This window comes from Onychostruthus taczanowskii, unplaced genomic scaffold (genome assembly GCF_017590055.1).
Source record: "Onychostruthus taczanowskii isolate IOZ18803 unplaced genomic scaffold, ASM1759005v1 scaffold1, whole genome shotgun sequence".
In the NCBI taxonomy this organism is placed as follows: Eukaryota; Metazoa; Chordata; class Aves; order Passeriformes; family Passeridae; genus Onychostruthus; species Onychostruthus taczanowskii.
Window position 1 is genome coordinate 35,391,415 of NW_024496525.1, and position 12,471 is coordinate 35,403,885.

The 12,471-nt window shown below is 44.6% G+C and overlaps 1 protein-coding gene across 2 annotated transcripts in view; it reads right to left on the minus strand.

Annotated features, from left to right (window-relative positions):
* Positions 1 to 8: 8 nt before the first annotated feature.
* MNAT1 (MNAT1 component of CDK activating kinase) overlaps positions 9 to 12,471 on the minus strand; it is a 119,043-nt gene continuing 106,580 nt past the window's right edge. The window contains exons 8-9 of one of the 2 annotated variants that reach the window (XR_005952236.1): positions 9,358 to 9,688; positions 1,056 to 1,194 (exon numbers count right to left, since the gene is read on the minus strand). Coding sequence is in view for 1 of the 2 variants with exons in the window: in XM_041398244.1 (XP_041254178.1) it covers positions 1,074 to 1,194 (121 nt within the window). In the remaining variant the exon portion in view is untranslated. Of the gene's footprint in view, positions 1,195 to 9,357; positions 9,689 to 12,471 lie in introns of both variants that reach the window. The other variant, XM_041398244.1, reaches the window with a different exon arrangement.

A 12,471-nucleotide genomic window follows, 5' to 3' on the forward strand; every position in this document is an offset into this window, starting at 1 on the left:
GTCTGGAATCGATCTCATTCTTCTCTTTATTACAGTATAGAAAAATACATCCATCTAGTGCACTCCTCAGAACAGGATTCAACAGCTGTGAGCAGGCAGCCTGTAAAACATGGCCCAAGGTGGCTGTCCTGAGCAGCTTCCCACCTCCTGCAGTTGGTCAAGGCTCCGTTACAAGGAGCAGGCAAGGAATACAAAAAGGATCACATCAGGTGGCAGGGATCATCCCCAAAGCCAAAGGGATGTTCCCACCTAAAGAAACTCCTGAGTTTATAACAGAAAAGTTGCAAATGGAGAGAAACAGGAAAAAGCAAACATACAAAAGCAAAACAAACACACAAACCCCAAAAGGGAACCCCACAATTTTGACTACTTCAGTGACTTCACCTTGTATCGAGGTTTCTTAGATTGCTTTTAGAGCACCTCAGCTGTAAACCTTGAGCTAAAGCTTTTCTTCCAAGCAAAGGTAAGAACCAAGTGGCACACGGAGGAAAGATCCCACACAAGAGCTGTGTCAGCATATTTCCAGAGTTTCTTGTCTCATCCAGCTGGCAGGAGGAAAAACCCACTTGTCTAAACTGGGAAAACTAGCTTTATGGGAAGAAAATGCAGGCTTGAATATTGACACTAAATGTTATAATCAAAATGGCATTTAAATGCTTGTGCAAATAAAACCCTGCAATAAGAGTAAAACCACAAACTTTATTAAAGTCTGGCTTTATTTAAAAAAAAATTTACAAGTGTATTTCTTTAAGCCTCAAACATACACAGCTGAGTTATTCACATCTTCCATTAGATGTGGCTTATTTCTTCAGCCTCCCTCAGCAAAGTGCCACATGACTAACGAGTTTCCCCTCCACAAGAATGTATCTACCATTTTACGAAGCTCTGGAGCAGAGGGGGGTTGGTTTTTCCCTTTTCCACTGAAGCGCAGCCGGTTGTGCAGCAGAGGGGGGCGCGGAGCAGGGAGCGCAGCCCGGCCGGGGCACACGGCGGCGATCCCGCCCCGCCTCTGCTGCCCTGGGTCGCTCCTCGCCCCGCTGGCTGTCCCTTGGGCACAGGCTGCTGCTCCCTGGCTAACTGGGGTGCCAGAAGAGCCCGCTGAAAGCGTCCTGCAGGGCCCGGTGACAAGCCAGGGAGGACGTGTAGCCCCCAGCCAGGTCCTGCGGAGAGGCGGCTCGAACGTGGGTGAGGTACCTGCAGCAAAGAGCAACATCATTTCAGAGCAGAGGAAACGCACCAAACACCCCTGGAGTTCACAGCACAGCGAGGCTGAGGCTGCTTTTTAGGAGAAAGCAGAGAGATGGAGCTGCCCACATCAGGATAAAACTTCTGTGAGTTAAAGCAATGACACACCTTCAGCCGGGCTGCCCCAAGCAGCGCTCTGGTGGCACAGGGCTAAGGGCACCCAGGGGTTTGTGTTCTCTGTGCTCACTCTGGGGGTGGCTCATTTCCCCATCCCGCAGGGCCTGCCAAGACAAGGACACCACCAGAAGCTTTCCTGCACTCCCACAGGAACAGGAAGGTTTCAGCTCTGCCACTTAATGCCAGGCACTCCCAGAGGCTGACTGCGCTGGTTGCTCTGATGACCACAGGGCTGAGCTTCCTTTGCTTCTCACCTGTGCCTGGGAGTTAGATCTGTGGGAGGCCACCATCATTTTGGCTAAAGAAGGTTCTAAACTTCCCCATTATTTAAGCATCATCGCCCGTTTGCAGAGCCATGTAATTCTACCCCAAACCTTCCTGAGCATTGAGTTGACATGGAAACACGAGCTGACATGGAAGCAGGAGCTGGCATGGAAACACAAACACGCTGCCTGGGCTGGCACTGCCACTCCTGGCTCCCCCTGGCTCCTTCCAAGGGCTCCACCCCAGCCACCCACACCCAGAGCTCCTGCTAAAGGATGGCTTCATAACCCCACAGCTCCTGCACCCCATGAGACAAGCACACGACAGATTCTCCACCAGTTCTGCACCGAAACCCCATGAGAGACAGATGCAGAGCCCAGCAGGACCAGCATGAGAACCATCTCCCATCCTGACCACCAGACACAACCCCATAAACACCAAGAGCTTTCCACAGGGCCGCTTCAGCCGCTGTTTTGATTCCTCACTTGGTACATGTTGCTCCTGGGAAGGTTGAGTCATTCCACCTCTGGCTTGGCAATCCAAGCATAAACTTGCAAAACGCACACAGCCTTTTATAATGTTATCCCAAGAAACCTAAAACAGCTGCACTTTTGGCAGGAAAATACAGGACCACCAGTAAAATATCCAAAACAGTTGCATCTTTTAATTTATGACTGTACACTGTTTCCATAAAGAGTATATAAAACAGGTCAGATTTTATAGGTAAGACATAATAAACAGTCATACCCATTGATGCCATAAAAGCATAGAAAAAGAGATTACTGAGAAATGATTAATTACAGTTTTAAAAACTGTATTTCTTGCACCTAATAACCACAATGCACAGACATGAGCAATGTGTCTGAGGGTTTCTTGGTGAGATGCTGAACCTGAGACTGAATTTACCTCCTGTGACTGAGTTGAGGTGTTTTGCACCAAGTTGTGACAGAATCTGGCCCTCACTGCCAGACATTGGTTCCCATCAGCACATCCACAGGCAGGAGAGCACAAAGTAATAACAAAATAAACCCTTTTAATAGTGCTCAGCCCAAAAGAATCTACAAACACAGCAACAAAGCTGGTGCCATCTCTTAATTTGCAAGGGGAGGTGGTCTGCAGAGAGATCCTGGTTTGTGGCAGAACACATTTTATGGGTTTTAATTTTTTTTTTTTTTCACATTCTTGTTACTTGTCCCTTAATATTTTAAGAGGAAGATCTCATCCTTCCCAAAGGACTTTTAAAACTGCTGTGGGAAACAGGAGCTCCTTTCCTCAGCCAGGAATGATGGGCACTGACAACAACAAATAATTTCCTTCAAAATGCTGGTGTGAAACTACCTCTACCCTCCAAAACAGAAAGTCTTACAAAAATCAGTTCCCATCTTGGATTTCACTTCTATCATATTTATTTCATTGCACAACTTCATTATCCCCTCATGCATGAAACAGTCCAGTGAAAACGGGAGTATTTTACATTTCAATATTAACAAAGGTTGGTTGTGTCTTTCTCGTTACTTTTCTTATCTTCCCTTACTTATGTATCACTGAAAGGAGAAAAACAGAGTCTATTGTTTCCCTTTTTCTAGGACATCTGAAATCGGAGCATCAGTTTCATAAGACAACCTGACTTCCAGCCACTGCAGCACTTGTAGTTAATTGGGAGGTGATCTCTGAAGCAATACAAAATCGTTGCCAAAAAGGCTCCCATCGACTTTTACAGCACAACCTGCCCTAATTCTCCTCACTCCTGTGAAACGAGCAGGGCCCGCTGCTGGCTGTCAAGTGAGGTCTTTATTTTCTTGTTAAGTATCTGAACTTACTGCTCTTGACCCATTTAATTACTGTGGTACACCAGGCAATTGCAAAGAGTCTGCCACGCTGAAGCCACACAATGAGAAGCGAATGGTTTTAGCTGCTTTCCACACCGGTCCCCATCTGTGCTGCCTGATTCCAGCCATCCCCTCCACAGGAGAATCTCTCTGAACTGGATTCCTGGGGTTTCTGGCAGAGGTCAGCACATCTTTTCATGTACACCTTTACAACAGCAGCAGGAAGAAGTGCTTGCCAAGTTTTATTTCCAAAAAGCCGAGCTCCGTTAGGTCTTGGGACCTGGAGGTAATTGCTCTCACTAGTTAGCAAATTCCAGCACACTGGGTCTGTTTTTCATAGGTTTATTTTAAGTACCTGTAAATCTTATAAGCAGAGACCAGGAAAAAGAGGTTTGCTTTTTCTGGTGCACAGTTTTTTAATGTAACTTGTTTTTACTGAGGGCAGACTAAACTCTGAAGTTAAAAAAAGCCTGCACTATTATTTTTGAGCAGGGCTGAAGGGCTGTGTGTTCCCTGCCCCACCATTTCACACTTCCCATTCCCAGCAATGCCTATGCTCTGCTTCAGGCTGTGCCCAAACAAGCCCCCTTTCCTTGGCTGCAGCCTTTGGATGTTGATCTTCCCCATTAAGCTTTCACATCAGTTAAAACACGTCGTATTTTGTTCTTCATGAGCCTTGGGGGGATCATTCCTGACCTTCAGTTTCTCATCACCATGGAGGGGGTGGGAGGAAAAAAAAAAAAACCAAACAAAAAAAACCCCTCCTGTTTTCCAAAAAAGAGGTGTAGTTCACACTCGGTGTGGAGGCTCAGAATCAAGCTGGTTGTTCCTGGGAGGGAGTTTTCTTCATGTTTTCTCTTTTCCCAAGGCTGTGTCACAACCACTTCACCAGGCCAGGCCAGGACTGTGGAGAGCTACGTGGGCTCAGAGTGGCAGCAGATGTGATCCCCCTGTGCCCTCCCAGGAGCCCCAGAGCCCCTGGCACTGCTGCTGCTGAGAGCCAGAGGACCCAAGAGCAGCTCAGCAACACCCAGGGCCACAGGCAAACATCCCCTCACTGCTCAGCAGGGTGGTCTTGTTCCAGAGAAATTCAGGAAAGACGTCAGAAACAATCAGAGAGAATGGACAAACAGCACAATCAAACCTGGCTAAAATAAACACCAACCAGAAACCAAACAAAGCTAAAAACCCCCACCTAAACAAACAAAAAGAACCAAGCATACAACCAACAACCCCAAACCACCCCACAGTATGTCCCTTCACCCACCCAACTGAAAGTACCAGTGCTAGGGATTATTTCACACAATCTTTTCTGCTACCCAAGATAAATACACTCCCAGAGGTGTTTCTACAGATGCACCACATACATATGGAATAACTCTGTATTTGGCATACAGATTTTAATTTTTTTTTACCTATTAGGTATTTTATGGAAGTGAAGAAAAGAAAAATCATTCACAAGTTGTTTGACAGGGGGAAAAAAAAAAGAAATAATTTAATTCTATTCCACAGAGTAGATTTACTGCTCATCTGATTATCTGCCGTATCCAAGACATAAAGCAATGGGGCAGACATTAGATTTGGGAAATTTTCCAGATTCATCATTTAAATAATAAATAGTGGTTGCATAAAGCAAGTAGAATACTCCAGTCTTGAAAACTGTGTGAAGCATTAGGAAGGCAGTAGCATAGGCTGCTGCATTCCTGAGCCTTCCTGGAGACAGGATTTTCACTGGATTTACCAATCCCTAGGATGAGCTATTGCTGTGTTACTCAGAGGGAGCTGCAGGGACTGGGTCTCATCAGAGGAGAGAGGCACAGAAGGAACTGGGCTGTGTCTGGCTTCTGCTGAGGAATGTGTGGCCTGGGTTACTCTCTGTCCTTGAGCAGGTACAAACTGAGCCCCTCTGCTCAGCTCTGCTTTCCTCTCAACCAGTCAGCTCTCCCACAGTGGCTCTGTGCAGCCAAACAGAATTTGTTTATAGAATGAGCCGAGCTCATTGCTGTTCTCCACTAAACAGCCCCAGGAAATGCATTGGTGCTACTCAAATGTGGTGTGGGTCTCCCTCTCTCAGACTAATTGGACTAAGGCAGGGCAAAAACACAAGGCACAAAGCTGGTACTCAAACCCAGAATAGCAATTCATCATTCCAGGGAGTAGCTACAAGCCCAATCCTCAAATTAAAACCAAAACCAAACCAACAGCTTTTCACCCATTTTAGCAGACACTATCTGGGCAGTATGACTGTATTTAGATGTTAAACCCACCTGCTGTGACTGGTATCAGAAGCTCCTGCTGAACCCCAGCCACCACAGCCTGTTCTGACACAGAATTCCAGTTCAGAGCAGCCATGAGCTCAGCAAGGGCTCCTCATGAGCCCAACCCAACCCCTCCTTGCCCGAGGTCACACTGTCAGCCCTGCCACCTGCCACTCCTCTCCTCCACCCTCCAGACCACACAGACAAAATGGGAGAAAATCTATTTAATAGGTGCAATCACTCAAGGAGCTCTGGTATTTGTTTGGGGTATTTTTCAATGCTTCTCTGTATACAATTGCAGCATTAAGTGTGGATGTCAAAACAGGGCTAAGCTGATGAGGTCCAAATAGAGAGATAAAAAATACATTTTCACCCAGATTATGGCACCTTATGGACTGAACACAGCCCACAGTGCAGGGGTACAAGGAAAAGTAACTCTAAATAGCACAACAGAGTTTTGGCTACTAAAAATTCCTGCCAAAGACAAGTGATGCAGCACAGGCACCACCCCTGCAGCCCCAGCAATCCCACCTGCAGACAGCAGTGCTGTGCACATTCAGCTTAGTAAGCCAGGCTGGTTTGTTATTATTAATAACCCTGTGCTGCTTTCTGAGCAGAAAATGCTCTCTGAGGTGTCAGATGAATGCCAGACCCTTCTCCATGCCACAAACTTGCTCAGCCCATTTCCCTCACCCCTGCCCCAGGAACCTGCTGCAGAACCATTGCTTGCTCATCACAATTCTGATTTCCAGCAAGGAAATTCAGTGCCTTCATCTTGCAATAAATTCTGCAAAAGCAGATGCCTTCTGTCTCTAATGGATCTCTTTTTGTTACACTTAAGGATTAAGAAAAAAAAAATAATTATGAGTTTAAGCTCCTAGAACTTTTAGGTTTTCTGAGTGAAGAACTCTGTTCTACCAGAAATAAACTTTCCCAGTAGAAAAGACAGGAAATGCCCCAGCCCAGCAAATCAATAGAAGAAATATAGGACTCCTAGTGCTTCTTTTTAACCTCTTCCATCTGCTTCTTCTAAACAGCAATTTGTTTCAAACACTGTCAGAGTTTTCTCAGGGCAGGAAAGTGTATAAATGGCATGTGGTGAAACAAAGTACTTCAAAATTAAAACAAAGCAGGTCTGCTGCAGAACACCTCAGCTAAGATGGAACACTACAGACTTCTGCTACCAGACACTGAAAGAAGCAAAAAAAAGCCTCAAAATGTGATATTAGGTATGAAACAGCTGTTGCTGATAAACCCAGTTCTGACTCCAAAGGTAGAAATTAGTGCTGAGTTTTTCCCCCCTCTTTTCTCCCTTATAATGTCCTTTATATATGAAGGGTAAACCTTTTGGATCCTGGAAACCCAAAGCCACCAGAGTCCAGCTGCAACAGTGACCCAGCAGCACCTGGGGCTCAGAGCTCTCTCCCAGTCAGCTGCTGCAGTGACCAATAAAGGAATTTCTGAGGGTTTAACATAAAAACTACAGCACTTTAATGTGATGTTTCACATCAACTGTTTCCTCTGTTAAAGGTGAAACCCATACATGACCTATAAGATATATCTAATGTCCCATCTCAGAATTTAATACAGATTACCTCTGAACTGGTGAGTGCAGTTGTGAACCTTGGAGTAGAAAAACCTTTAAATGCAAAGACCCAAAGCCACAGAAGCCCTCCTGGGTGGGGAAGAGAACAGAATCAGATTTTCCCATACTACTTTCCCTAAAAACTTCCTCTTTTTGTGATGAAATCCAGAGCCAACCATTTCCACTGAAAAGCTAATCCATTGGGGAGTGGAATGGAGGGAAATTTCTTTATGACAGCTACATCAAAATATACCTTCAGTGCTCCTCATAAAATACCCAGCTCTTCTACTGGCAGAAAAAGAATTTTAAAGGAAGAAAAGTTTTAGAGAGCACCTGGTTCTCCAGCATTTTCCCAGCACTGCAATTCTACTGCTGCCCTGCTTTTTAAATAGATGTGAGACCAGACTCAGGTACTTGTATTTATTTAACACATAAACATTTGCTTTTGGAGTAACTGAGAAGCCAGTGCTGTTGCCTTGAGGTAAGATGAAAAGCTACAGAGAAATTGAGATCAAAGGAAAAGGAGAAATGCCTTCCGCCTCCCAGAAACTGATATAATTTGAAAAGAAGGGGATGTTTTAAAGTGTAAAGACAGGAAACTAACGATGAAAAAGGTTTTATAGAATAAAGGAAGCTTTGTACTCCTCTGTCCTGATATGCATTTTGCACATTTCCTCTGCTGCAGGCTGGATGCAGCCCTGGGCCAGGACCTGCAGGCACTGCCAAAAAAACGAGGTTTGGACAATCCCAGTCCCACTGCAGGGCCCTACCCAAGAAGGCACCACCTCAATACAACTATTCCATGTAGAACAGTCTAGAAACTCCAAGTACAATGCACCACAGACTTTGAGACTATCAACTTAAAGAACTGTAACCTGTAAATATAAAAACTACTTTGAAATGGGACATAAACCCCTTAAATTGTGCAAGCTGACCTATTTCCATCTTCAAAAGGAACTGTAAATCCCATTACATCTGCAGATGTTACAAGTGTTAGCAAGTTAAATAAACCTCTCTTTTCACTGAGGAGTTATCCAAGCTAGAGATTCACATTCAACAAGAATTCCCATGTGTAAATCCAGTGCATGTTTGAGAAACACATTTTGCCCCTCATATGAGCCCACAATTCACAGTGGGTGTCTGCATATTCCCTTTGATAATAATCAGATGCTACATTTAATCAGCTTCTCTTAACATTTGATCAGGCAGCATCACTTCAGACGAGATATAACAGTTCCAGCCTTAGAAAATGTGAATACCAGTGCAAGAGAGCAGCCAAGGCTATCTTTGGAGCACTCAGTGATTCTGAGCTAATGTGGGAAATCTTGAACACAGTTTCAAAAGTTAAAGTGATGACAGAGGTCATCTTGTTTTGTTGGGGATTTTTTAGCTGAAAAGAAAAACAGTACTGAAGCTGCTAAAGTACATCACAACCCCACTAAGGAACCCTAAGAAGGAGGTATATCCTAGCAGGTCTGAGGCAACATGGGTTACAGGTTTCTGTGCTGCTGCAGAGTGGATTCAAGACAAGGATTATCTGAACGTTCTCCTCATTTTACCACAGAACTGCCTATTTCAAAATAAAAACAGGAAATGGAAAGCAGAACCTGCAAATACATTAATCCTTTGCAAGCAAAGGAAAACTAAAGGCTATGCAAGTTCTTTTTGGTCACATGTTTCAGCTCTATAAAGGATATTTGATATAAATTCTGTGCTGGCTTCTCTTTCTTCAATTGTTGGGGGGCTTCCTCACATCCCACCTTCCTCCCAGTAAAATATTTTGTTGTTTGATGGCTCCACACATGTCAGAGAAGAGCCACCACTGACTGTGCTGTGTAAACAGTTTCCTTCTTGTTGCTCACCCACGCATCTCCACACCACGCGTTCCTGCCAGCTCCAAAACACGCACAGCCGCTACCATTAGGATTAATTTTTTTTTCCCCTTTAAACTGCAAGGATTTCTGCTTCAACTCCTTCCCAGGGAGCTCCTTGGATTCCTCACCCCCATGCACTCAGCTGTAACAAGAGGTTAGTGTTTATTTCTAGAAGCCTTGCTCACAGGAAGCCTTCCTTCAGCGCGAGTGACTTCCGTAAGCGCGGAGGGGCTGGGACGGGCGGGGGCACCTGGTGGCCCATTTGTCACCGTCCTGAGGTCACCCGCCAGCTGTCTGTCCTCTCCACACCCGCAGCCCCGGCTCAGGGCATTCTCCCTCGCTCGGGTTTCCAGGTCTGCACTTCCAGATCCAGTAAATCAATCAGCCCCACACAAAGTGCTCCAATGTGGTATTCACATGCCCTCTGAGCGGAGAGAAGAGTGATCAGAACAGTTCTTATCTCATTTGCTGCTCCTGGTGTTTGCACGTGGGGAATGTGTTGGGAAGGCTGTTTACCTGAAAGAATTTAGTAATTGGATTCTGGTAGAGATTGTTTATGCTAATTAGCCTATCAGGTCCAAGCTGTATGGATGTCAGTCTGGAGACAGTCATTAGTCAGTTAGTGATAGTTCTTGTTAGTGTAACATTCTGTAATATAGTTATAGTATAATATAGCATAATTAATTATAAATTAATTATAAATTATGAAGATATACATTATAAACTAACTAATATAGTATCTATTATAAATAAATTAATTATAAATTAATTATGATTTGTAAATCTATAATATATTCTATATTATAATATAGAATTATATATTATAATATCAAACATATCATATTATTATATGTTATATATACTCTATTCTATTATATATTCTATTATACATATTCTATTATATATATATTCTCTTCTATTAATTATAAATATATAATATTAATGAATTACAGTAATTAATTAACCTTCTAATATCCTGAAGTTCTGCGCACCGTTCCTCCCGCCTGTCGGACACCGCAGCACCGACACCCGACGGCTGCAGGCGCAGCAGCTGAGCAGCCCTGAGTGCCCCACAGAGCACAAGGACACTGCACGGCGCTGCAGGACTGGCATGCATTGCACTGCAGCACTGCAGAGCTGCAGCTGCAGTTAGTCCCTGGCTAAATCAGGCTCTGTTCATACTCGACCCCGGGAGGAATGCCATTGAACACAAGGGCCTTTCTCAGCTGTGATATTGGATTTTTTTTTTCTTTTCAGTGGGTAAAACAACCATCAAGCCACCATTTCTGTAATTGCAAAGCAGCTCTCTTTTAAATGTGTTGTGGAAATGTTCTGGCATAGACTGATCTCCAAATTCTTCACCTTTCCCTCTGTCCTCCAACTCCACTCTTCCTCCCACACGCTGTGTTTAGGACAAAGGGCACAAGAAGAACATGGATGTGTTTAAATATATAACTCTGAGGAAGTTAACCACTGTTCTGTAATTTTCTACCTAAGTCAAGACTTTTCATAGACTTATCTTTTTTATGTAAGGATAGGGCATGTTCAGTTTTAAAGATACCACTGTGTCTCCTCTTCCCTGGGCTGGACTCTGGGAATACAGCATCTCTTCTGCAGGCAAGAAGGGAGAACACAGCTTTTATTCTGAAAGACAGCTCTTTTGGACACACAAACTCTTCTTTTATGATAAAAATTCCCTCCTGTTCCTCCTGCTCTGCCTTTTTTGCCGTGTTCCACACACCCCACTGAGCACCATGAATCCCCCAGCACACAGCCAGAGATCCATATTGATGAACTGGGGCTTTGGGAGAGCTACATGAAAGAGGTCCCTCCAGCTTCCATGTAAATTATGCATCTGTAGGCAAAGGGAGCCCTCTCTGAACAGAGCACTCAGTCAGGAACACCTACAGAAGGAGGCTAGAGATGAACAGACACTTTTTTCTCCTTCTTTTTAGCACATTTTGCTTGATGCTCAGTTCTGAGGCAACAGAGAAGGACAGTTGTGATTGTATCACAGAATGACAGAATGATCTGGGATGGAAGAGACATTAAAGATCATCCAGTTCCAACCCCCTGCCATGGACACAGGGATGCCACCCCCTAGCTCAGGACACAGCTGCAGAGTCCAGGGTGGCTCCAAGCAGACAGGAGGTATTTTAGCCCCAGGAGCATTGGTAAAGACCCTGGATTTCATGCCCAAGGCTGGAAAATGAAGTGGCCCAATGCTTTTAAAGTTTTTCTTGCATTTAAGGACTTGCTTTAGTCCCAGCAGGGAAGAACAGAGCCTCTGGGTGACTCATGTATCAGGCATGGCAACAGGCTTTGCCCCCAAATCACTGCTGACAGAAAAAGTCATATGAACACAGAAAAAGTGGTTATAACCTCAGCTTTGAAATAGTTTCCCCAGGCAGAAAGTCAGTTCTGTTTTCACTGTGACACAGCATCCTCTGTTCTGACTGAGTAGCAATGAATTCACATCATACAGCAATTCCAGTTTAATATGACTCAAACAAAATAGCACAAGAATTTCTAGAGGGTTTTTAGCTGCTGATACTGATCAGATAAGTAAGCTGCCAAACCTAATAATTATCTCAAATGAAAAACCATGAACTCTTGGTTATTCATTTCAGATAATAAGAACCCAAAGTTATTTTCTTTAGGCAAAATGTGGAAAGTGTAATTGTTGAAAGCAAATATTGCAGTTTGAATGACAGTATTTAAAGAAGATGAGATGGTTCAGGTCAAAAGAAGGTGAAAACCAGGTGGCTTTCCCTTGCAGCTGACTTGTGCTCTAATGCAGGAGCCCCTCAGCCTCCTCAGGTTCTGGCTGCTGCTGCTCAGGTCAGCATTTCAGGCTGATGCTGAGATCAGGTTTACAGCTCTCAGCCAGGCGGGCGTTTGCTCCCCAGGAAGGGCTGGGAGAGGTGGGAGGGAGCAAAGAAGGCAGGAGATCGGGGAGAGGCTTCTCCTCAGCACAGGGAGGTGAAGGATGAGAAACATCTGCCCCAGGCAGGAGCAGCCTTTGGGCTGAGCTCTCAAACCCCCCCTGCAAAGGAGCTGCACAGCCCACTGGCACAGGGCAGTCACAGCTCCCACAGGTGGGGGAGGAGGGAAAAGTTGCTCTGTTCTCCTGAAAATATTTTTTACAGGGGAATGAAGGGGAGAAAACCACTCCTTCAATCCTAGGCAATTTCCTCCTCTCTGTCAGCATATGGTAGGAGCTATTATTATTTGGCTTAAATATAAAGCATCATTAAGGCTATTTTTCTGTTTTAACAGCTTAACAATTCTATTGTGAA